We start from the raw sequence: 27,288 nt of genomic DNA on the forward strand, positions 1-27,288 counted from the left end.
GTTTAAAGGGAAGAGTAATGTATAAAGCAAATTTTGAATAGTTTATTCGATTAAAGATTTTATTACATAAATATATTTTCAAATCATTCAAAGTTATTCATGAAGTCACCTAGAGTTGTAGAAGAAACTCTTAATTAAATACGTACTTAGGAGAAGGGGAAGATAGTGGAAGAGTAAGACACGGAGATCGCCTTCCTCCCCACAGATATACCAGAAATACATCTACACGTGGAACAACTCCTACAGAACACCTACTGAATGCTGGCAGAAGATCTCAGACCTCCCAAAAGGCAAGAAACTGCCCACGTACATGGGTAGGGAAAAAGAAAAAAGGAAAAACAGAGACAAAAGAATAGAGATGGGACCTGCACCAGTGGGAGGGAGCTGTGAAGGAGGAAAGGTTTCCACACACTAGGAAGCCCCTTCGTGGGCAGAGACTGTGGGTGGCGGAGGGGGCTAAGCTTCGGAGCCATGGAGGAGAGCACAGCAACAGGGGTGCGAGGGCAAAGAGGTGAGCAAAGCGGAGAGATTCCCACACAGCGGATCGGTGCCAACCGGCACGAACCAGCCCGAGAGGCTTGTCTGCTCACCCGCCGGGGCAGGCGGGGCTGGGAGCTGAGGCTCTGGCTTCAGTCGGAGAGCAGGGAGAGCACTGGGGTTCACAGCATGAACACAGCCTGCAGGGGGTTAGTGCACCACGGCTAGCCGGGAGGGAGTCCGGGGAAAAGTTTGGATCTGCCGAAGAGGCAAGAGACTTTTTCTTCCCTCTTTGTTTCCTGGTGCGCGAGGAGAGGGGATTAAGAGCGCTGCTTAAAGGAGCTCCAAAGATGGGCGCGAGCCGCGGCTAACAGCATGGACCCCAAAGACGGGCATGAGACGCTAAGGCTGCTGCTGCCGCCACCAACAAGCCTGTGTGCGAGCATAGGTCACTATCCACACCTCCCTTCCCGGGAGCCTGTGCAGACCGCCACCGCCAGGGTCCCGTGATCCAGTGACAACTTCCCCGGGAGAACGCACAGCGCGCCTCAGGCTGGTGCAACGTCCTGCTGGCCTCTGCCGCCGCAGGCTGGCGCCGCATCCGCACCCCTCCCCCGCCCCCCGGCCTGAGTGAGCCAGAGCCCCCGAAGCAGCTGCTCCTTTAACCCCGTGCTGTCTGAGCGAAAAACAGATGCCCTGCGCCAACCTACATGCAGCGGCAGGGCCAAATCGAAAGCTGAGCCCCGGGAACTGTGCAAACAAAGAAGAGAAAGGGAAATCTCTCCCAGCAGCCTCAGAAGCAGCGGATTAAAGCTCCACAATCAACTTGATGTACCCTGCATCTGTTAATACCTGAATAGACAACGAATCATACCAAATTGAGGAGGTGGACTTTGAGAGCAAGATTTATTATTTTTTCCCCTTTTCCTCTTTTTCTGGGTGTGTATGTATATGCTTCTGTGTGAGATTTTGCCTGTATAGCTTTGCTTCCACCATTTGTCCTAGGGTTCTATCCATCTGTTTTTCTTTTTCCTTTAAAAAAATTTTTTTCTTAATAATTACTTTTTATTTTAATAAGTTTTTTTATTTTATCTTATTTTATTTTATTAGATCCTCTTTCTTTCTTTCTTATTTTCTTTCTACTTTTTCTCCCTTTTATTCTGAGCCGTGTGGATGAAAGGCTCTTGGTGCTGCAGCCAGGAGTCAGTGCTGTGCCTCTGAGGTGGGAGACACAACTTCAGGACACTGGTCCACAAGAGACCTCCCAGCTCCACATAATATCAAATGGCGAAAATCTCCCAGAGATCTCAATCTCAACACTAGCACCCAGCTTCACGCAACGACCAGCAAGCTACAGTGCTGGACACCCTATGCCAAACAACTAGCAAGACAGGAACACAACCCCACCCATTAGCAGAGAGGCTGCCTAAAATCATAATAAGTCCACAGACACCCCAAAACACACCCCCAGACGTTAACCTGCCCACCAGAAAGACAAGATCCAGCCTCATCCACCAGAACACAGGCACTAGTCCCCTCCACCAGGAAGCGTACATAACCCACTGAACCAACTTCAACCACTGGGGACAGACACCAAAAACAACGGGAACTACGAACATGCAGCCTGCAAAAAGGAGACCCCAAACACAGTAAGATAAGCAAAATGAGAAGACAGAAAAACACACAGCAGATGAAGGAGCAAGACGAAAACCCACCAGACCTAACAAATGAAGAGGAAATAGGCAGTCTACCTGAAAAAGAATTCAGAATAATGATAGTAAAGATGATCCAAAAATCTTGGAAATAGAATAGAGAAAATGCAAGAAACATTTAACAAGGACCTAGAAGAACTAAAGATGAAACAAGCAATGATGAACAACACAATAAATGATATTAAAAATACTCTAGATGGGATCAATAGCAGAATAACTGAGGCAGAAGAACGGAGAAGTGACCTGGAAGATAAAATAGTGGAAATAACTACTGCAGAGCAAAATAAAGAATAAAAAAAAAAAAGAATGAAAAGAACTGAGGACAGTCTCAGAGACCTCTGGGACAACATTAAATGCACCAACATTCGAATTATAGGGGTTCCAGAAGAAGAAGAGAAAAAGAAAGGGACTGAGAAAATATTTGAAGAGATTATAGTTGAAAACTTCCCTAATATGGGAAAGGAAATAGTTAATCAAGTCCAGGAAGCACAGAGAGTCCCATACAGGATAAATCCAAGGAGAAACACACCAAGACACATATTAATCAAACTGTCAAAAATTAAATACAAAGAAAACATAATAAAAGCAGCAAGGGAAAAACAACAAATAACACACAAGGGAATCCCCATAAGGTTAACAGCTGATCTTTCAGCAGAAACTCTGCAAGCCAGAAGGGACTGGCAGGACATATTTAAAGTGATGAAGGAGAAAAACCTGCAACCAAGATTACTCTACCCAGCAAGGATCTCATTCAGATTTGATGGAGAAATTAAAACCTTTACAGACAAGCAAAAGCTGAGACAGTTCAGCACCACCAAACCAGCTTTACAAAAACTGCTAAAGGAACTTCTCTAGGCAAGAAACACAAGAGAAGGAAAAGACCTACAATAACAAACCCAAAACAATTAAGAAAATGGGAATAGGAACACACATATCGATAATTACCTTAATTGTAAATGGATTAAATGCTCCCACCAAAAGACAGAGACTGGCTGAATGGATACAAAAACAAGACCCATATATTTGCTGTCTACAAGAGAACCACTTCAGACCTAGAGACACATACAGACTGAAAGTAATGGGATGGAACAAGCTATTCCATGCAAATGGAAACCAAAAGAAAGCTGGAGTAGCAATTCTCATATCAGACAAAATAGACTTTAAAATAAAGACTATTACAAGAGACAAAGAAGAACACTACATAATGATCAAGGGATCAATCCAAGAAGAAGATATAAAAATTGTAAATATTTATGCACCCAACATAGGAGCACCTCAATACATAAGGCAAATACTAACAGCCATAAAAGGGGAAATCCAGTCACACATTCATAGTAGGGGACTTTTAACACCCCACTTTCACCAATGGACAGATCACCCAAACTGAAAATAAATAAGGAAACACAAGCTTTAAATGATACATTAAACAAGATGGACTTAATTGATATTTATAGGACATTCCACCCCAAAACAACAGAATACACATTTTTCTCAAGTGCTCATGGAACATTCTCCAGGATAGATCATATCTTGGGTCACACATCAAGCCTTGGTAAATTTAAGAAAATTGAAATTGTATCAAGTTTCTTTTCCAACCACAACACTATGAGACTAGATATTACAGGAAAAGATCTGTAAAAAATACAAACACATGGAGGCTAAACAATAAACTACTTAATAACGAAGTGATCACTGAAGAAATCAAAGAGGAAATCAAAAAATACCTAGAAAAAAATGACAATAGAGACATGATGACCCAAAACCTATGGGATGCAGCAAAAGCAGTTCTAAGAGGGAAGTTCATAGCAATACAGTCCTACCTTAAGAAACAGGAAACACCTCGAATAAACAACCTAACGTTGCACCTAAAGCAATTAGAGAAAGTAGAACAAAAAAACCCCAAAGTTAGCAGAAGGAAAGAAATCATAAAGATCAGATCACAAATAAATGAAAAAGAAATGAAGGAAACAATAGCAAAGATCAATAAAACTAAAAGCTGGTTCTTTGAGAAGATAACCAAAATCGATAAACCATTAGCCAGACTCATCAAGAAATAAAGGGAGGGGCTTCCCTGGTGGCGCAGTGGTTGAGAGTCCACCTGCTGATGCAGGGGACGCGGGTTTGTGCCCTGGGCCAGGAAGATCCCACATGCCGCGGAGCGGCTGGGCCCGTGAGTCATGCCGCTGAGCCTGCGCGTTCGGAGCCTGTGCTCCGCAATGGGAGAGGCCACAACAGTGAGAGGCCGGCGTACTGCAAAAAAAAAAAAAAAAAAAAAAAAAAAGGGAGAAGACTCAAATCAATAGAATTAGAAATGAAAAAGGAGAAGTAACAACTGACACTGCACAAATACGAATTATCATGAGAGATTACTACAAGCAAGTCTATGCCAATATAATAGACAACCTGAAAGAAATGGACAAATTCTTAGAAATGCACAACCTGCCAAGAGTGAATCAGGAAAAAATAGAAAAAATGAACAGACCAACCCCAGCACTGAAATTGAAACTGTGATTAAAAGTCTTACAAAAAACAAAAGCCCAAGGCCAGATGGCTTCACAGGCGAATTCTATCAAACATTTAGAGAAGAGCTAACATCCTTCTCAAACTCTTAGAAAATACAGCAGAGGGAGGAACACTCCCAAACTCATTCTACGAGGCCACCATCACCCTGATACCAAAACCAGACATGGATATCACAAAGAAAGAAAACTACAGGCCAATATCACTGATGAACATAGATGCAAAAATCCTCAACAAAATACTAGCAACAGAATCCAACAGCAAACTAAACGGATCATACACCATGATCAAGTGGGGTTTATTCCAGGAATGCAAGGATTCTTCAATATACACAAATCAATCAACGTGATACACCATATTAACAAATTGAAGGAGAAAAACCATACGGTCATCTCAATAGATGAAGAGAAAACTTTCGACAAAATTCAACACCCATTTATGATAAAAACCCTGCAGAAAGTAGGCATAGAGGGAACTTTCCGCAACATAATAAAGGCCATATATGACAAACCCACAGCCAACATTATCCTCAATGGTGAAAAATTGAAAGCATTTCAACTAAGATCAGGAACAAGACAAGGTTGCCCACTCTCACCACTCTTATTCAACATAGTTTTGGAAGTTTCAGCCACAGCAATCAGAGGAGAAAAGGAAATAAAAGGAATCCAAATTGGAAAAGAAGTAAAGCTGTCACTGTTTGCAGGTGACATGATACTATACATAGAGAATCCTAAAGATGCTACCAGAAAACTACTAGAGCTAATCAGTGAATTTGGTAAAGTAGCAGGATACAAAATTAATGCACAGAAATCTCTGGCATTCCTATACACTAATGATGAAAAATCTGAAAGTGAAATCAAGAAAACACTCCCATTTACCATTGCAACAAAAAGAATAAAATATCTAGGAATAAACCTACCTAAGGAGGCAAAAGACCTGTATGCAGAAAATTATAAGACACTGATGAAAGAAATTAAAGATGATACAAATAAATGGAGAGATATACCATGTCCTTGGATTGGAAGAATCAACATTGTGAAAATGACTCTACTACCCAAAGCAATCTACAGATTCAATGCAATCCCTATCAAACTACCACTGGTATTTTTCACAGAACTGGAACAAAAAATTTCACAATTTGTATGGAAACACAAAAGACCCCGAATAGCCAAAGCAATCTTGAGAACGAAAACGGAGCTAGAGGAATCAGGTTTCCTGACTTCAGACTATATTACAAAGCTACAGTAATCAAGACTGTATGGTACTGGCACAAAAACAGAAAGATAGATCAATGGAACAGGATAGAAAGCCCAGAGATAAACCCACACACATATGGTCACCTTATCTTTGATAAAGGAGGCAGGAATGTACAGTGGAGAAAGGACAGCCTCTTCAATAAGTGGTGCTGGGAAAACTGGACAGGTACATGTAAAAGAATGAGATTAGAACACTCCCTAACACCATACACAAAAATAAGCTCAAAATGGATTAAAGAACTAAATGTATGGCCAGAAACTATCAAACTCTTAGAGGAAAACATAGGCAGAACACTCTATGACATAAATCACAGCAAGATCCTTTTTGACTCACCTACTAGAGAAATGGAAATAAAAACAAAAATAAACAAATGGGACCTAATGAAACTTAAAAGCTTTTGCACAGCAAAGAAACCATAAACAAGACCAAAAGACAACCCTCAGAATGGGAGAAAATATTTGCAAATGAAGCAACTGACAAAGGATTAATCTCCAAGATTTACAAGCAGCTCATGCAGCTCAATAACAAAAGAACAAATAACCCAATCCAAAAATGGGCAGAAGACCGAAACTGACATTTCTCCAAAGAAGATACACAGACTGCCAACAAACACATGAAAGAATGCTCAACATCATTAATCACTAGAGAAATGCAAATTGAAACTACAATGAGATATCATCTCACACCAGTCAGAATGGCCATCATCAAAAAATCTAGAAACAATAAATGCTGGAGAGGATGTGGAGAAAAGGGAACACTCTTGCACTGCTGGTGGGAATGTGAATTGGTACAGCCACTGTGGAGAACAGTATGGAGGTTCCCTAAAAAACTACAAATAGAACTACCATATGACCCAGCAATCCCACTACTGGGTATATACCCTGAGAAAACCATAATTCAAAAAGAGTCATGTACCAAAATGTTCACTGCAGCTCTATTTACAACAGCCAAGAGATGGAAACAACCTACGTGTCCATCATCGGATGAATGGATAAAGAAGATATGGCACATATATACAACGGAATATTACTGAGCCTTAAAAAGAAACAAAATCGAGTTATTTGTAGTGAGGTGGATGGACTTAGAGTCTGTCATACAGAGCGAAGTAAGTCAGAAAGAGAAAGACAAGTACCGTATGCTAACACATATATATGGAATCTAAGGAAAAAAATGTCATGAAGAACCTAGGGGTAAGACAGGAATAAAAACACAGACCTACTAGAGAATGGACTTGAGGATATGGGGAGGGGGAAGGGTGAGCTGTGACAAAGCGAGAGAGAGGCATGGACATATATCCACTACCAAACGTAAGGTAGATAGCTAGTGGGAAGCAGCCGCATAGCACAGGGAGATCAGCTTCGTGCTTTGTGACCACCTAGAGGGGTAGGATAAGGAGGGTCAGAGGGAGGGAGATGCAAGAGGGAAGAGATATGGGAACATAAGTATATGTATAACTGATTCACTTTGTTATAAAGCAGAAACTAACACACCATTGTAAAGCAATTATACTCCAATAAAGATGTAAAAAAAAAACATACTTAGTTAATAATTGACAAATATTTGTAAGAAAAAGATTTAGATGCTCTTGATATATTCTATATTCTTAATTCAATAAAACATATAAACATATATAAATTCAGTATTGTTAGAGCAGTTACAAATGTGTATAGAAACATAACTTAAGCTAATAAGTAACACAATCACTGGTTGTCACAAGATTCCAAAAATATCAATATGAGTAAAATACTCAAAACAGATGAGTCACATCACACTTTTTGGTGATATAAATAAGCTTAGAAATATATTGGAATATGCTTTCTGATTTCTTAACACTCTTTTTTTTAGAAAAAAGAATCATGAATATACACAAAGATTATTTGCAAAGATGTTCATCACAGCATTGTTTATAACTGATTAAAATGATAGTATATTCACATAATAAAATACTATGCAGCCATTAATATAATTATGAAGAGGACCATTTTCTAAAGTATGTTCTGCAGAATAGAAATTCCATGAGATATTACTAGGTATTGGATGAAAAAAAAGGACTCTGTGGTCAAATCAATTTATAAAAAATGAGGATAAACCATATTAAACAGGTGTTTTAACTGCAGTTCTTCCTAGGCTAATCTGCTTTAAGGTGCTCTAACAAGGGGAGAGTGTATGAATTATCTCTCAAAGTTATCTATCCACAGAACACTTATATTTTCATAGGGTATTTGTGTTCCAAAGACAATATCTAGAAAATGCTATGGTAGCATACTACTTAATGACAGGGAAAATGTTCACAATACATTATTACGTTCTCAAAAAGTTACAAAACAATGTTTGACATATATGTTTCTACATGCATATATGCCAAGCAGGTCTAGGATTTCCACTGAATGTGAAAGAATTCTATCAAAAGGCATGAAAAATGATATTGTAAGCGTCCTTCAATAATCAAAACTGCCATCATATGCTATCAGATTTTGGCTCACTAGATTTCTGAACCCACAGAACAGACTGGCTTTCATGTACTCACATTATTATTATAAATCTGTCTAGTCCTGGTCCCAGTAGGAAGGAGAGATATAGCCAAAGTTACCTAAAAACCTTTCAGATTACCTTCATCTCAAGTTTAAAGTAGATCTTTAAATGTATTAGTTTTAAAGGCAATTAATACAGTCGAATTAATATATTTAAATAACTTTGAGCTACTTAGCAAGAAACTTCCTGATGTTGGCCTCATAATTAAAAACACTTTACTGACTTCAAAAACCTAGAAGACAATTTTCCTTTAAGGCTCCATTTAGTCCCAACCACAATGTAACTTTTATTAATGGAAGCTACATAGCAACAATGGTATGAGAGCAAATAAAACCAAAAGGCTCCACTGTTGCCTGAAGCACCTCAATTAATACGCCACAAAAGTTCCTACTACAAATTTAAAGAGATGGCTTTGTGAATTTTATGACAAGTTCACATTTATCCCCATTGATGGGGATAAAGTCTTTTCCAGACTACCCACTGAAAACTCAGGGCTGTGAATTTACTTTAACCAACTTTGTACTGGAGTCATCTCTACCAGTTATTCCTCATTAAGATTCCTTTTACATGGTTGGGGGAAAAAGTCAATGATTCATTCAATAATCACCAACTTCCTGCTGACTTTAAATCACGATTAGCTAAACCCTCTCCATCCAGCAACCCACAGCCATCTATTCTCTTCCATTACAATGAGAGTTGCAGCTGATTTTTTCCAGCTTTTACTTTGTAATATTCCAATTCCATGTACTACTAAATTTTTTCTCACTAACAATATTCTAAATAAATAGCTCCATTCCACATGAGGCGTAATTTAAAGATATACTTTGCGTGTCATCTTACCACTCTGCTAGTGAACCCTGAGCACATGGAAGGTTATAAAGACAGTCCTTAACTTGGTTAAGGTTAGGATTTTTGGTTAAATGGTTAAATGCAGGATTTTTCAACTTTACGATGGTACAAAAGCTATACGCATTCAGTAAAAACTGTACTTCGACTTTTGAATTCTCATCTTTTCCCAGGCTAGTGATATGTGGTCGATACCCTGTGTGATGCCCAGCAGAGCCACAGCCCCCAGTCAGTCACACGATCACAAGGGTTAACAACCAATACACTTAGAAACATTCTGTACCCATACAACCATTCTGTTTTTCACTTCCACACACTACAGAATTCAATAAACTACATAAGATATTCAACACTTTATTATAAAATACGCTTTGTGTTAGATGATTTTGCCCAGTGGTAGTTCTAAGCACAGTTAAGGTAGGCTAGACTAAGCTATGATGATCAGTAGGTTAGGTGTATTAAATGAATTTTTGACAGGATATTTTCAACTTATGTATTTCAACATAACCATACTGTAAGTGAAGGAAGCTCTGTACGTTAATGATTCAGTACAAGGTAACTGTAATAATTCATATAGAAAAGCTGAAGATAGAAACTCCAGGGAATGAAATTATATCATGTACGTATTATATATTATATAATACAATCTGCTTTTTAAATACCAACACCTCTAAAGATAGAAAGCTTAAAAAACTCACTTGCCTGACTGGCCACAAGGGATAAGAAAATTCTTTCCTTTGGTAACAGAACACAACCTGCAAGGAAATTCTGCTTCTTCTTTTATAATATAGAAGTTATAGTGTAGTTCCCACTCACCCTTAGTCAAAGAATTTTCTCTTTATTATTTAAAGTCAGAAATAGGAGGTTATTTTCTAAACATATCACTTTGAAAAAGCTATTATCATTAATCATCAGAAGCCCAGTACAAAATCCTAAAGTGTATGTTTATCCCTGACCCGCTACAGGACCTCCACGGGACCTGTTCTATTTCTTCCTATAAAATATTTCTAATCTCTATCTTCCCCACTTTACTTCCAGCATTACTTGGGTCTCAATCAGAGAAGGAAAGAAAATGCAAATATCTGACTGAAATAACTGCTCGCTCTTGCAGAGCTAATTCTAGTTAGTTCATTATTCATTTGTCCATCAATAAACCTTGAGTGAATGCTTATCAGAGGCACAGAGCTGTCCCAAGTGCTGAGGAACAATTAAAGGAACACAAAAGATATGACCTCTCCTCTCAAGAAGCTTACAAACAACCTATTTGGGCATAAAGAAAAAAAAAAAAGACAAAATAAATAGAAAACAACTGTAAAATGATATAAGAACAAAAATTCAATAAACTGGCAGCACTGAGGAAGGAAGGAAGGAAGGAAGGAAGGAAGAAGGAAGGGAGGGAGGGAGGGAGGGAGGGAGGAAGGCAGGAAGGAAGGGAGGAAGGAAGGAAATATTTAGTGCTAAATCCAGATTCAACTAAATTTAGTGGGTGCCTATTTCATGCCAGGAACTATAATTAGGGTTTTCACTAATAATTCATCCTAAAATAATAGTAGAGCAAAAGCATGGAATCTTGAAAGAAGTTGAGTAAAGGGGATGATAAAAAGATCTTACTATAAAAGTAGTAATAGAGTTAGACAAGTGTTAATCTCACCCTATTACATTTTAGCAGTTAATATCTATGGTTGTATGAGTATAATAAAAGAGTATAAAAAGCAAATCACTGAACATTTTTCTCTTTTTAAAAGTCTGATTGGGAAAAAAAAATTATAATTACGTGTGGTGATGGATGTTAAGTAAACTTATTGTGGTAATCATTTCACTATATATATATATATATATATATATATATATATATACACACACACACACACACACACCAAATCATTATGTTATACACCTAAAACGAATACAGTGTTATACATCAATTATATCTCAATTAAAAAAAGATATTGTTGCTGTTTGAACTGTGTCGCTCCCAAATTCTTGTATTAAAGTCCTAACACCTAATACCTCAAAATGTGACCTTACTTGGGAATAGGGTCATTGCAGATGTAATTAGTTAAGATGAGGTCATTAGGGTAAGGCCTTTACCCAGTATGATTGGTGTCCTTATTAAAAGAGGAAATCTGGACACTGACATGGACACAGAGAAAAAAACAGTTCTAAATGGGGAAATTTCATTGGAGAAAAACCAAAAAAAGTAGCTAAAATAAGGTCTATGGATTATTTGTAGATGTCCTTATTACTACAGACAAATAAAAAGTAGAAATACATTGCTCTACGGCTCTCTCAAGTCTCACACATTTAGCTTACATCTAAGGTGGCTAAACTAGATGCTTTTAATTACAAAATTCATATATTATCATTTATTAATCTATGTCTTACTTCCCAAGCTCCAAGAAGCTGTATCTTATTTAACTGTGCATTGCCAACAACACTTAGAAAAGTGTTGTAGTGGAACAGCAGTGCACTCTGAAGTAAGAGGATTCAAGTCTCAGCTCTGCAAGTTTATCCTAGCTATTTCACCTTGGACAAATTTATAAAACTCTAAGCTTCAGTATCTTTGTCTAATAAAACTTTCTAGGAGTTCTTGTGAGGAGTAAAGGATATATAATTGAAAACACTTAGCATAGAACATAGCAGATAACCAATGCTAAAGATATATGAGTTCCTTTTATTGTTTGCATACTGCATACAATAGAATGCGATTATGAGGTTGGAGTTTCAGTCATTTAGAGAATTTTCTGATAGTTATACACTTACCTTGGTTTTCAGGTGGTCTTAGATTTGCTAAAGCAACAATCTGATGCCCAGCAGCAATGCACTGCATCATATTATAACAGCTGTCCTTCCCACCACTAAAAAATAAAGAAAGAAATAGATGAGACAAATATCAGGTTACTGACCATTATCTGACATAGACTCATTATAGAAATAGAACACATTTTTTCAGCTTTTCAGAATATTTGAGGGACTATTTTACATTAGTTTGCAAAAAACACATGTAATTTCCATAGCATACACAACTGATCAAACGAATCTGATTATCTCAGACTGCTACTCACAAGGGCTTATGAAATTATATGCCATTATAACAAAGACTATGCTAAACAAAAAATGGCAACTCTTTGGTTTGTGATAGTGGCTTTGCTTAATATAAAGTGTTTTGCAAATAAAATATGATTTAATTTTACATTTCAGTTAAACTATTATATATACTTCTCAGATGAAATTTTCTATGAGAAAGCAGAAAAAAACATGTTCTGTTCCACTTTAAGAACTCTAACAACCGTCACCATCACCAATTAAAGGATCAAATTAAAGATCTGAGATCCTATCAAATGACAAAGTTTGATGTACTTGGTGGGTTCAAATTCTGTAGAGGTTGAAAGCAAAATGCTGAATTACACTGATAAAGTTAAACAGCAGTACTATCAGTACTTCATCTTTCAGCCATCACTACATATGATGGCAGGACAAGGCCTGAGTCATAAATCTAATAAACAGATTGACAGGAAATTCTAAATTCTGGTACCAAATCTACCTACCTAGCAAATAACTTATTCAAGACCAATAGTCATTCATCTATAACAAGGTTGAATGGCAACCTTTATACTATTTCAGGTTAGTACTCTCTTGCATGTTTCTTCCTTTCTTTTATCTTTGTCTCTCTTCATTTTATTCCTGTTTCCCTTCATTCTAATCTCTGCTAAAATCTGCAAATGTACCCCCAGATAATGTTTAGACCTATTTATAAGCAAAGAAACCAAGAGACTGATTATCCTAGAAGTTGGACCTTTTGCCTTTTATTTTAGTTCCCAGCATTTGTCAGCCTCTACCATATTCTGATCAGTAACAACTATCATTCCAGAACTTCTCAAGGGGAGAGAGATTGCAAGGGGCAAAGTGAAGTTACACATCATGCTCTCTCCCCTCAGCTTCTGATGTTTCCCCCAAGTACCTTTTTCACAACTTCTCCTATTGAACCTGTTTTATTTCCCCAGGACAAGATGATCTAATTCTTGAAAATATTTAGAATATTAAAGATTAAAGGGTATACATCCACAATCAGAACTTGTCCTTTTATTTTAAAATATGCTAAGATTTCAAATATGATTTTAAAATAGTATTTCCCAAATTGTGTTCTGTGGAACACTAGTGTCCGACAAATACTCTAACAACAAAAGGTTTCAAAGGTCAAATTAAGTTTGGAAAATGCTGAGTACCTTACTCACTTCTTAGAACATCACAAAGTACATCAGCATATGTTAGGGAAGACATCCTTCACAAGATCAGAATTTCAGTTCCCAATTCTGGAACACCAAACTAAGTTACTCAATGTGCTTGGGTTCACATGCTTCATTATAAAATTAGAGAATGGTCTAACTAATCCTCAAGGTGTCATTCAACTGTAAAATTCAATGATGCAATCTTTTGTGTATTAGGAAAATATGCTCTTCATGGTCCAAAGATAATGTAAGAATCTTGGTTTCACTTATTCCCTAGAACACACACACATATCCCATCTCTTAGTGCACACACTAAATATATTTATTGCAAGCAGATTCACTGTATTAAGTTTAAAACCAAATACATTCAAGTGTATATGCATACAAATGTATATATGTATTATGTATGCATTCATATTTGTATGTACATATTATGTTCTGTACTCCTACTTATGTCTTCCAACATTTATACAGATCTTACATTTTAGCAACGATTTTCCAACATTGCCTTTTTTAAAAGTAATTTGCTTTTTTATAAAAGTAACATATGCACATTACAGAATATCTAGTGTAATGGATTATACCAATCTTCTCTCTTTCCCTTCAACATTTCTGAGACTTTAGTTAAGTGTCTCACTTTAATGGTTAAACTTTGGTAAACTGCATGTGGATATGAATTACTCATTTCTTGGACTGCTTTTTGTTCTTACTTATCTAGATCAAATGAAGTCCATAATGTTGGAAGCTTAATCACATTGTTTATAGAAGAAATTCATTGGAAAAAAAATTATTTTGGCATTATAGTCCAGTATCCTAACAATGGCATTGAAGTAAAAGATGTTATATCGAGTCCTTAATAGGTCATACTATTGTCAGCTAGTATTAATTTCGTAGGTCACTGAACAAAAACTTTCATGAAATCGTCAATGGGCTTCGCATGGTTGCCCTCTATTCATCTCACTCTATACAGATCCAAAACTCATCAAACAAATGTTCAAGTAGTCTAAACTCCCTTTTGCATTTTGTTGTTTTTTCCCTTTTGCTTCAGTTTACAGATTGAGTATGGAGACATTTAAGCTGACCAATCTTTGGTCGTCATAGGACTTAATTTAGACACCTAAATACATGATGGGTTATTAGATTTCAAACTCCTTTTGGAATATGGAGTATGTTACCGTAAGGTCACTTTTCTAAAAGCAATCATGAGTGTTCAAGCAATGGCAACTCGATCTAAGATAAAACAGGATAATTCCATCTCTATCCTTGAGCACCAAAGTAAAACACATCTATGCCATAAACAGTCCAGTCACTAATGGGACGGCAGGCGAGGGAGAGGTGGTCTTTGCGGGAGGGGGCGGGGCTGGTAACAACGTAGGGAACCAGGCAGGGCCGGAGGACCGGCAGAAAGACTGAAGGGAACTACAAAGGAGGATGAAAAATGAGAGAAAAGGGTGGGAGAGACTCAGTAAGTGGCGTCAAGCAGTGCCCCTCAAACTTCACAGCCCATTACAGTTTTTGAGAATCCGACCCCGAGTCGGGTCTGCGTAATTTAAACAGCCCTCGGGCGGTGAGACCCAGACATCAGTAGTTTTAAAGTGAAACCAATCTGAACCCAAGTTTGGGGCCCAGAAGACCAGGGAGGAGGCGACGGAGAGAAAGGAGGAGCGCCAGCCCGGGACCGGGGACCAGCCAGGCCGGGTAGTAGCCCGAAGGCTCCGCCTCTTCCTGCTACCGGGAGGACCCGCCGAGCCCCCGATACACGGCTTCTGCGGGGACACCGTCAGTTCGGCGGCGGCGGCAGCTCCTGCTACTCAGCAGAAAGGGACTGGAGGCAGGAAGGGAGGAGGAAGGCGGCACCGGGGCGGTTACCTGATCAGAGCCGCGACCCTCATGCTGGGCGCAGTGCGCATGCGTGCGGCGGGCGCGGGCCGACGCCTCCGTGACGTGCGCAGGTCCTCGCCCGGGTGTTCGTTCCGCCGCCTGTCAGGCGACCGGTGCTGCGGCCCCTGCGGCCGCCCACGGGGCATCTGGACGCGGAGTACGCGCCACCTTGGCGCCTAGTCCCTGAGGCACGGAGGTCCCGGCTCGGAAAAGAACGCTGTTTAGGCGCGGCCTAACCACCTAAGTGAGGGCACTGAAGCTGCCTGGGGAAGGGCAAGGCCCGCGTCGCCGCGCTCGGGCTCGGAGCCCTGGATTTGTTTGGGTAGGAGAATGTTCAAAGTCCTTTATGCCGCCCATTGAAACACTTGTGGACATGCAAAGGGAAAACAAGTTGGTCTTTATTTCCTCAGCCAGCCACCCACCCCTTCCCCAGAAAGAGCTGCACCCTTTAGTTTTTTAGCTTTTGTCTCCTCAGTGCTTCCAACTTACCTCTGGGGCCACTCCTAGGACTGCTAGGCTCCCTGTGGTTTGGGCCCTTTGTGTAATAAAGAAGCTTAGAAGCTGATTAAGGCTCATCACCAAAGAGCAGTGTCCTTGCAGAAAGAAAATCTAATTTCTAAATTTATTCACCAAGTATTTATTGAGTGCCTTTTATTTACCTGGCGCTGTTTTAGGCTCTTGGGATACGTCCGTGAATAAAACAATCACCTCCTGTGGGAGATTGCCGGGTGTGCTTTGCAAGGATAGAGCGGCAAAATCAAACAAAAAAACCCACCAATCACCTCCCTCCTGGAGTTTACATGGGGGTGGGGAAAGCAGACCGTATACTGCCAAAAGGTTCCATAGCATGTTGAAACATGTTAAGTGCTATGAAAAAGAATAGAGCTTGAGAGGAATCAGGAAGGAGGTTGTTGGCCTGTTGGGAACAGGCCCAACTGGTCCGCGGCCTGTTGGGAACTGGGCTGTACAGCGGGAGGTGAGCAGTGGGTGGGAGAGCCAGCCAGCAGAGCAAAGCTCCATCTGCCACTCCCCTGTTGCTCCCATTACCGCCTGAGCCATCCCCCCACCCCCAATCCGTGGAAAAATTGTCTTCCACAAAAACCAGTCCCTGGTGCCAAAAAGGTTGGGGACCGCTGCTCTAGGCAGAAGAAAAAAACCAGAGCCGAGACCCTAGATGCGTTATGTGTTTGTGGAAAAACAAGTTTGGCCAGTGTGGCTGACACCTCAGAGTAGTGGGAGATGAGGTTCCAGTGATGGAGGGAGGGAGATCATATAGGTGTTATTGATACCAACCATGGTTCTTGACCTTGCCCAATCAATAGAAGGTGACAAGAGGCCAGACAAGAAATTCAGGCAAGCAGGGAGGAGCAAAAACAGGTAATAGTTTCCCTTGATAACAAGTAACAGTTTCCCTTGCTCGCTCCCCGAGGGGGTGGGGGGCAACTGGTTCCTTATATGGGGTGAGGGTAGGGGGGTGTCCAGGGGTTGGCTCGGAGTGGTGGCTTAGGTGGTTTGCCCACCCCTTTGGTGGTGTTGCGTGCAGGAGGCATGCACAGCACCCTGCTTTTGCTCCTGACACCCTGTTTTTGCTCCCAGCTCTTTTTTTGGTCTTTTTGTATCTTGTTTTGTATAATTTGCCCCAACTGAGCATGCACACAGTTATTTTTAGTCCCTTATAGTTTCTTTGTATTTTGTTGCTCAAGGAGCTGTTTGTCCATGTGAAAGTACTGCAGCAAAGTGTACCACATCCCAGGTCCCAGCCTGTCTTATTATTACCAACCCTTTCAAGTTGGGCTCCAGCAAGGGTCCTCCTGCCTGGTTCGTTCAGAAGCAAAGCAAAGCTTTATTCTTTGGTCAAAGAACGGAGAGGTGTGAGTTCTCGCTCTAGAAGACAAGCTCTCCCCAACAGGCCATGGGCAGGGCAGCTTTATGAGGTTCTTGTCAATAGGGTGGGGCACAGTTGTGTTCCTGGGGGCACTTTAGACTTAAGTGTTGGGTGCAGCATTTCTGCACAGGGTATGTTGTCCCCATCTTGAATTGAGGTGTTGTGTGCTAGGGCTTTTGCCCACAGCCCAGGCAATTTGGGCCTGATGAGAGTCTAGTTGGGGAGATAAGACAAGTGCATGAAACAAATATTCACAATACAAGAGGGCATATTTTGAAAGTAACAAGTTATGTAATGCATATGGCAAGAGTTCCATGAGTTGAATCCACAGGAAAAATTCTAGAAAAAAAAACAGGACTTGAATGATGGGCCGAAATGAACAGGAGGAATAGGTAGACCTTACAAACAAAGACAGATAAAGGAATTCAGAGCATGTCACTCCAAAAATGCCACTTTGGCATATTGATTGAGTTAAGGGCACTTGAGAAATAGCAGGTGCAATAAGGGCATTCTGAACTCCTTTTTATTTCTGAAAGCAGGAGATAAAAGCCCATTGTAAAAGGTGCCTTCTCTGTACTTAAGAGAAAAAAAGATATTCTCGTTGCCAGAGATGGGAAATGGGGAATCAAGGCCAAAAGAAATCTGTGCAAACAGAACTTGTCAAAAATATGGATTCTTATCTTCCTTTCGCTTCTCCATATAGTTTAGTTACTTTTCTACAATTACCTCTCTTTGTTCAACCTACTATAAAAGCATGTAGGTTCTGCCATCTTTTGGGGGCTGGTGGGGAGGATCTTCATTCTGTTGTGAAGGCTCCCATGTCCGTGTAAGAAATTTTAGTAAAACTTGTATTTTTTGCCAGTTAATCTGCCATAGGCGAGTTTAATTCTTAGCCAGAGAACCTAAGAGGGTAGAAGAGAATTTTTCCTCCCCTACAGGAATGAGTATGGTGTGTTCAGCAGTAGTGGGCAAACCTGCCTGATAAGTTGTAAGAGTATATAAGAGAGAAGGGAAAATAAGTTGGATGGATAAAATAATGCCAGATTATCCAGTGCCATGGAAAGCCAAAATGAGGAATTTCAACCACAGTATTTTTAAAGAAATGCTTTAATTTACTTTGAAACTAATATACTAATCCTGAACGTAGTAACATACTAATATTGAATACTAATACTAATATTGAAACTTCACAAAGGACTTTTAAAAAGACTCACAAGTTAATAAGGAGAACTCATTTTTAAGTAGTCAATCCATTTGTTGATAAGTAATTTGCCCAAACTTCAAGAAAAGTTGGCTTAGCAGGACCCCTATATGCATAGCATTCTACATGGATAGTGTAAAGGTAGCTGCAGCCCAATCAATGTCAACAAGATAACAGATTTTATACCAGCATAGGCTAAAGTAATTCTTTTTATAATATATTGAAATGACTTGCCCAAGATTCGCCTTTCAAAGGCATTGTGAGCTCACTTCCTACAATCTCAAACTGTTATAAATGACTATGTATTCGTTTATAAAGCCAACAAAATAGGTGAATGGAAAATCAGCCTCAAAAAAATCTCAGTTCCTTGCCAGTTTACTTAGGGGAGACTCTTCATAGCCAAATAGTGTTGCTGGTAATAAAAAGTTGCAAGCTGTCACTGAATTCTGCTTCCTTGGCAGCACATCCTAAGGATGTACTGATTGATAAAGATTTAGATAATCAAATCAAAAACCCTATAGGTAGATAGTCCTCAGAGTTCTTGAGAGGATTTATCAATACAACTCAAGCCAGTGCATCTCTCTGAAGTCATGCCATACAGAGAATCACTGGAAGGTTTCCTGGTGAAGATTTAGGAAAAAAGGAATTAAGTGATTATTTGGAAGATTTAAGGGCATCGTTACATGAGTGTCTGATGCATTTATATTAATAATGACAACTTATATGGGCCAGGCACTCTCCTAAGTGTTTTAGGTGTAGTGATGTAACTATCGCAGCAAATATATGAAGTAGGATACATTGTTATTCCCATTTGCAGATGAGAAAACTGAGCACAAAGAAGTTAAATAAGCTGCCTGTTTTAGTCAGTTTGGACTGCTTTAACAAAATACCGTAGTGTAGGTGGCTTAAATAACAGACTTTCTTACAGTTCTGGAGGCTGGGAAGTCTGAGACAGAATGTCAGCATGGTCTGGTTCTGATGAGAGCTCTCTTCCTGGTCTGTGGATGGATGTACCTTCACGTGGTGGAGAGAGCATTTTCTTATAAGAGCACCAATCCCATTCACGGGGGTCCAATGTCATGACTTAATTACCTCCAAAAGACCCCACCTCCAAACAACGTCATATTGGGGATTAGAGCTTTAACATACGAATTTGGGAGTAACTCAAACATTCAGTCTGCAGCACTGCCTTGAATCCTAGACCTAATAAGTGGCAAAATCAAGATTCAAACCCAGGCAGCCTAGCTCTAAAGTCTATGCTCTTAACCACTGTACTATATCTGCAACTGAAAAGGCCAGCTTGTTATTTTGGCAAATATATACTATTTCCAAAATATATTTGGAAGGACATTGCCATCCTTCACTTCCTGAATTTCCTTTTTCTATGCTTCCAAGCTGACCAATACTTTTTCTGAAAGACACAATTTTTTTTTTTTAATTGGCGTATAGTTGCTTTACAATGTTGTGTTAGTTTCTGCCGTACAGGAAAGTGAATCAGCTTTATGCATACATATAGCCCCTCTTTTTTGGATTTCCTTCCCATTTCGGTTACCACAGAGCATTGAGTAGAGTTCCCTGTGCTATACAGTCAGTTCTCATTAGTTATCTATTTTATACATAATGTATATATGTCAATCCCAATCTCCCAATCCATCCCACCTCCTCCCTTCCCTCCTTGGTATTCATACATTTGTTCTCTATGTCTGTGTCTCTATTTCTGCTTTGCAAATAAGTTCATCTATACCACTTTTATAGATTCCATATATATGCATTAATATATGATATTTGTTTTTCTCTTTCTGACTTACTTCACTCTGTATGACAGTCTCTAGGTCCATCCACGTCTCTGCAAATGGCACAATTTTGTTCCTTTCCATTGCATATATGTACTACATCTTCTTCATCCATTCCTCTGTTGATGGACACTTAGGTTGTTTCCATCTCTGGGCTGTTGTAAATAGAGCTGCAATGAATATTTTGGTACATGACTCTTTTTGAATTATAGTTTTCTCAGGGTATATGCCCAGTAGTGGGATTGCTGGGTCGTATGGTAGTTCTATTTGTAGTTTTTTAAGGAACCTCCATACTGTTCTCCACAGTGGCTGTGGAGAACACACAATTTACATTCTGACCAACAGTGCAAGAGGGTACCCTTTTTTCCACACCCTCTCCAGCATTTATTGTTTCTAGATTTTTTGATGATGGCCATTCTGACTGGTGTGAGATGATATCTCATTGTAGTTTTGATTTGCATTTCTCTAATGATTAATGATGTTGAGGATTCTTTCATGTGTTTGTTGGCAGTCTGTATATCTTCTTTGGAGAAATGTCTGTTTCGGTCTTCTGCCCATTTTTGGATTGGGTTGTTTGTTCTTTTGTTATCGAGCTGCATGAGCTGCTTGTAAATCTTGGAGATTAATCCTTTGTCAGTTGCTTCATTTGCAAATATTTTCTCCCATTCTGAGGGTTGTCTTTTGGTCTTGTTTATGGTTTCCTTTGCTATGCAAAAGCTTTGAAGTTTCATTAGGTCCCATTTGTTTATTTTTGTTTTTATTTCCATTTCTCTAGTAGGTGAGTCAAAAAGAATCTTGCTGTGATTTATGTCATAGAGTGTTCTGCCTATGTTTTCCTCTAAGAGTTTGATAGTTTCTGGCCTTACATTTAGATCTTTAATCCATTTTGAGCTTATTTTTGTCTATGGTGTTAGGGAGTGCTCTAATCTCATTCTTTTACATGTACCTGTCCAGTTTTCCCAGCACCACTTATTGAAGAGGCTGTCCTTTCTCCACTGTACATTTCTGCCTCCTTTATCAAAGATAAGGTGACCATATGTGTGTGGGTTTATCTCTGGGCTTTCTATCCTGTTCCATTGATCTATATTTCTTTTTTTGTGCCAGTACCATACTTCTTGATTACTGCAGCTTTGTAATATAGTCTGAAGTCAGGGAGCCTGATTCCTCCAGCTGCGTTTTTCGTTCTCAAGATTGCTTTGGCTATTCGGGGACTTTTGTGTTTCCATACAAATTGTGAAACTTTTTGTTCTAGTTCTGTGAAAAATACCACTGGTAGTTTGATAGGGATTGCATTGAATCTGAGATTGCTTTGGGTAGTAGAGTCATTTTCACAATGTTGATTCTTCCAATCCAAGGACATGGTATATCTCTCCATTTATTTGTATCATCTTTAATTTCTTTCATCAGTGTCTTATAATTTTCTGCGTACAGGTCTTTTGTCTCCTTAGGTAGGTTTATTCCTAGATATTTTATTCTTTTTGTTGCAATGGTAAATGGGAGTGTTTTCTTGATTTCACTTTCAGATTTTTCATCATTAGTGTATAGGAATGCCAGAGATTTCTGTGCATTAATTTTGTATCCTGTTACTTTACCATATTCATTGATTAGCTCTAGTGGTTTTCTGGTAGCATCTTTAGGATTCTCTATGTATAGTATCATGTCATCTGCAAACAGTGAAAGCTTTACTTCTTCTTTTCCGATTTGGATTCCTTTTATTTCCTTTTCTCCTCTGATTGCTGTGGCTAAAACTTCCAAAACTATGTTGAATAAGAGTGGTGAGAGTGGGCAACCTTGTCTTGTTCCTGATCTTAGTGGAAATGCTTTCAGTTTTTCACCATTGAGGACGATGTTGGCTGTGGGTTTGTCATACATGGCCTTTATTATGTTGAGGAAATTTCCCTCCATGCTTACTTTCTGCAGCGTTTTTATCATAAATGGGTGTTGAATTTTGTCAAAAGTTTTCTCTGCATGTATTGAGATGATCATATGGTTTTTCTCCTTCAATTTGTTAATATGGTTTATCACATTGATTGATTTGTGTATATTGAAGAATCCTTGCACTCCTGGAATAAACCCCACTTGATCATGGTGTATGATCCTTTTAATGTGCTGTTGGATTCTGTTTGCTAGTATTTTGTTGAGGATTTTTGCATCTATGTTCATCAGTGATATTGGCCTGTAGTTTTTTTTCTTTGGGACATCCTTGTCTGGTTTTGGTATCAAGGTGATGGTGGCCTCATAGAATAAGTTTGGGAGTGTTCCTCCCTCTGCTATATTTTGGAAGTGTTTGAGAAGAATAGGTGTTAGCTCTTCTCTAAATGTTTGACAGAATTCGCCTGTGAAGCCATCTGGTCCTGGGCTTTTGTTTGTTGGAAGACTTTTAATCACAGTTTCATTTTCAGTGCTTGTGATTGGTCTGTTCATATATTCTATGTGTTCTGATTCTTGACAGGTTGTGCATTTCTAAGAATTTGTCCATTTCTTCCAGGTTGTCCAATTTATTGGTGTAGAGTTGCTTGTAGTAATCTCTCATGATCTTTTGTATTTCTACAGTGTCAGTTGTTACTTCTCCTTTTTCATTTCTAATTCTATTGATTTGAGTCTTCTCCCTTTTTTTCTTGATGAGTCTGGCTAATGGTTTATCTATTTTGGTTATCTTCTCAAAGAACCATCTTTTAGTTTTATTGATCTTTGCTATCCTTTCCTTCCGTTCTTTTTCATTTATTTCTGATCTGATTTTTATTATTTCTTTCCTTCTGCTAACTTTGGCGTTTTTTTGTTCTTTCTCTAATTGCTTTAGGTGCAAGGTTAGGTTGTTTATTCGAGATGTTTCCTGTTTCTTATGGTAGGACTGTATTGCTATAAACTTCCCTCTTAGAACTGCTTTTGCTGCATCCCATAGATTTTGGGTCATTGTGTCTCGGTTGTCATTTGTTTTTTGGTATTTTTTAATTTCATCTTTGATTTCTTCAGTCATCACTTCGTTATTATGTAGTGTATTGTTTAGCCTCCATGTGTTTGTATTTTTTACAGATCTTTTCCTGTAATTGTTATCTAGTCTCATAGCATTGTGGTTGGAAAAGATACTTGATACAATTTCAATTTTCTTAAGTTTACCAAGGCTTGATTTGTGACCCAAGATATCTATCCTGGAGAATATTCTATGAGCACTTGAGAAAAATGTGTATTCTGTTGTTTTTGGATGGAATGTCCTATAAATATCAATTAAGTTCATCTTCTTTAAGGTATCACTTAAAGCTTGTGTTTCTTTATTCATTTTCATTTTGGATGATCTGTCCATTGGTGAAAGTGGGGTGTTAAAGTCCCCTACTATGAATGTCTTACTGTCAATTTCCCCTTTTATGGCTGTTAGTATTTGCCTTATGTATTGAGGTGCTCCTATGTTGGGTGCATAAATATTTACAATTATTATATGTTCTTCTTGGGTCAATCCCTTGATCATTATGTAGTGTCCTTCTTTGTCTCTTGTAATAATCTTTATTTTAAAGTCTATTTTGTCTGATATGAGAATTGCTACTCCAGCTTTCTTTTGGTTTCCATTTGCATGGAATATCTTGTTCCATCCCCTCACGGTGTGTGTATGTGTCTCTAGGTCTGTATGTGTCTCTAGGTCTGAAGTGGGTCTCTTGTAGACAGCAAATATATGGGGCTTGTTTTTTTATCCATTCAGCCAATCTGTGTCTTTTGGTGGGAGCATTTAGTCCATTTACATTTAAAGTAATTATCGATATGTATGTTCCTTTTCCATTTTCTTAATTGTTTGGGGTTCATTATTGTAGGTCTTTTCCTTCTTTTGTGTTTCTTGCCTAGAGAAGTTCCTTTAGCATTTTTTGTAAAGCTGGTTTGGTGGTGCTGAACTGTCTCAGCTTTTGCTTGTCTGTAAAGGTTTTAATTTCTCCATCAAATGTGAATGAGATCCTTGCTGGGTAGAGTAATCTTGGTTGCAGGTTTTTCTCCTTCATCACTTTAAATATGTCCTGCCAGTCCCTTCTGGCTTGCAGAGTTTCTGCTGAAAGATCAGGTGTTAACTTTATGGGGATTCCCTTGTGTGTTATTTGTTGTTTTTCCATTGCTACTTTTAATATGCTTTCTTTGTATTTAATTTTTGACGGTTTGATTAATATGTGTCTTGGTGTGTTTCACCTTGGATTTATCCTGTATCGGACTCTCTGTGCTTCCTGGACTTGATTAACTATTTCCTTTCCCATATTAGGGAAGTTTTCAACTATAATCTCTTCAAATATTTTCTCAGTCCTTTTCTTTTTCTCTTCTTCTTCTGGAACCCCTATAATTCGAATGTTGGTGCATTTAATGTTGTCCCAGAGGTCTCTGAGATTGTCCTCAGTTCTTTTCATTCTTTTTTCTTTATTCTGCTCTGCAGTAATTATTTCCACTATGTTTTCTTCCAGGTCACTTATCCGTTCTTCTGCCTCAGTTATTCTGCTATTGATCCCATCTAGAGTATTTTTAATATCATTTATTGTGTTGTTCATCATTGCTTGTTTCGTCTTTAGTCTTCCAGGTCCTTGTTAAATGTTTCTTGCATTTTCTCTATTCTATTTCCAAGATTTTGGATCATCTTTACTATCATTCTGAATTCTTTTTCAGGTAGACTGCCTATTTCCTCTTCATTTGTTAGGTCTGGTGGGTTTTTATCTTGCTCTTTCATCTGCTCTGTGTTTTTCTGTCTTCTCATTTTGCTTATCTTACTGTGTTTGGGGTCTCCTTTTTGCAGGCTGCAGGTTCATAGTTCCCGTTGTTTTTGGTGTCTGTTCCCAGTGGCTAAGGTTGGTTCAGTGGGTTGTGTAGGCTTCCTGGTGGAGGGGACTAGTGCCTGTGTTCTGGTGGATGAGGCTGGATCTTGTCTTTCTGGTGGGCAGGTCAACGTCTGGGGGTGTGTTTTGGGGTGTCTGTGGACTTATTATGATTTTAGGCAGCCTCTCTGCTAATGGGTGGGGTTGTGTTCCTGTCTTGCTAGTTGTTTGGCCTAGGATGTCCAGTACTGTAGCTTGCTGGTTGTTGAGTGAAGCTGGGAGCTGGTGTTGGGATGGAGATCTCTGGGAGAATTTTGCCGTTTGATATTATTTGGATCTGGAGCTCTTGTGGACCAGTGTCCTGAAGTTGTGTCTCCCACCTCAGAGGCACAACACTGACTCCTGGCTGCAGCACCAAGAGCCTGTCATCCACACGGCTAAGAATAAAAGGGAGAAAAAGTAGAAAGAAAAAAGTAGAAAGAAAGAATTAGTAGAAGTAGAAAGCAAGAAAGAAAGAAAGAAAGAAAGGGAGGGAGGGAGGGAGGAAGGAGGGAAGAAAGGAGGGAAGGAAGGAAAAAAGAAAGAAAGAAAGAAGATAAAGTAAAATAAAATAACATAAGATAAATATAATAAAGTTATTAAAATAAAAAAATAATTACTAAGGAAAAATGAAAAAAAATGAAAAAAAAAACAAAAAAACGGATGGATAGAACCCTAGGACAAATGGTGGAAGCAAAGCTATACAGACAAAATCTCACACAGAAGCATACACATACACACTCAGAAAAAGAGGAAAGGGGGAAAAATCATAAATCTTGCTCTCAAAGTCCACCTCCTCAATTTGGGATGATTCATTTTCTATTCATGTATTCCACAGATGCAGGGTACATCAAGTTGTTTGCGGATCTTTAATCCGCTGCTTCTGAGGCTGCTGGGAGAGATTTCCCTTTCTCTTCTTTGTTCTCACAGCTCCCAGGAGCTCAGCTTTGGATTTGGCCCCGCCTCTGCATGTAGGTTGCCAAAGGGCGTCTGTTCTTCGCTCAGACAGCACGGGGTTAAATAAAGGAGCTGCTGATTCGGGGGCTCTGGCTCACTCAGGCCGAGGGGAGGGAGGGGCACAGAGTGCGGGGCGAGTGTGCAGCGGCAGAGGCCGGTGTGACAGCGTGACGTTGCACCAGCCTGAGGCGTGCCTTGCGTTCTTCCGGGGGAGTTGTTCCTGTATCCCGGGACCCTGGCAGTGGCGGGCTGCACAGGCTCCCCGGAAGCGGGGTGTGGGTAGTGACCTGTACTCACACACAGGCTTCTTGGTGGTGGCAGCAGCAGCCTTAGCATCTCATGCCCGTCTCTGGGGTCCGCGCTTTTAGCCATGGCTCGCGCCCGTCTCTGGAGCTCCTTTAAGCAGCGCTCTTAATCCCCTCTCCTCGTGCACCAGGAAACAAAGAGGGAAGAAAAAGTCTCTTGCCTCTTTGTAAGGTCCAGACTTTTCCCCGGACTCCCTCCCGGCTAGCCGTGGTGCACTAACCCCCTGCAGGCTGTGTTCATGCCGCCAACCCCAGTCCTCTCCCGGCGCGCCTATCGAAGCCCGAGCCTCAACTCCCAGACCTGCCCGCCCCGGCGGGTGAGCAGACAAGCCTCTCATGCTGATGAGTGCCGGTCAGCCCTGATCCTCTGTGCGGGAATCTCTCTGCTTTTCCCTCCGCACCCCTATTGCTGTGCTCTTCTCCACGGCTCTGAAGCTTTCCCCCTCCACCACCCGCAGTCTCCGTCTGCGAAGGGGCTTCCTAGTGTGTGGAAACCTTTCCTCCTTCACAGCTCCCTCCCACTAGTGCAGGTCCGTCCCTATCCTTTTGTCTCTGTTTATTCTTTTTTCTTTTGCCCTACCCAGGTTCGTGGGGAGTTTCTTGCCTTTTGGGAGGTCTGAGGTCTTCTGCCAGTGTTCAGTAGTTGTTCCGTACGAGTTGTTCCACATGTAGATGTATTTCTGGTGTATCTGTGGGGAGGAAGGTGATTTCCACATCTTACTCTTCCACCATTTTCCCGGAAGCCCAGCACGCCGTCCCCATGACTGTCGTGGCTTCGGCTGCGGGGGCCCCTCCAGACCCGGAAGCCTCAGTGAGGCCGACCTCCCCTCGGGCTATGGGGCAGTTCCGTGACGGCGGAGGGAAGAGACCCCAAGCCGG

General features: G+C 39.9%; 1 protein-coding gene across 2 annotated transcripts in view; it reads right to left on the reverse strand.

The window, feature by feature from the left end:
• The window catches only part of DPH6 (diphthamine biosynthesis 6), a 179,377-nt gene extending 163,755 nt beyond the window's left edge, over positions 1–15,622 (reverse strand). For both annotated transcript variants that reach the window (XM_060004955.1, XM_060004954.1), the window contains exons 1-2: positions 15,443–15,622; positions 12,108–12,202 (exon numbers count right to left, since the gene is read on the reverse strand). In XM_060004955.1, coding sequence (XP_059860938.1) covers positions 12,108–12,202; positions 15,443–15,600 — 253 coding nt within the window. In that variant the 5' untranslated portion in view covers positions 15,601–15,622. The remainder of the gene's footprint in view (positions 1–12,107; positions 12,203–15,442) is intronic.
• Between the last annotated feature and the right edge of the window lie 11,666 nt (positions 15,623–27,288).

Source organism: Delphinus delphis, chromosome 2 (assembly GCF_949987515.2).
Source record: "Delphinus delphis chromosome 2, mDelDel1.2, whole genome shotgun sequence".
NCBI classification, from domain to species: Eukaryota; Metazoa; Chordata; class Mammalia; order Artiodactyla; family Delphinidae; genus Delphinus; species Delphinus delphis.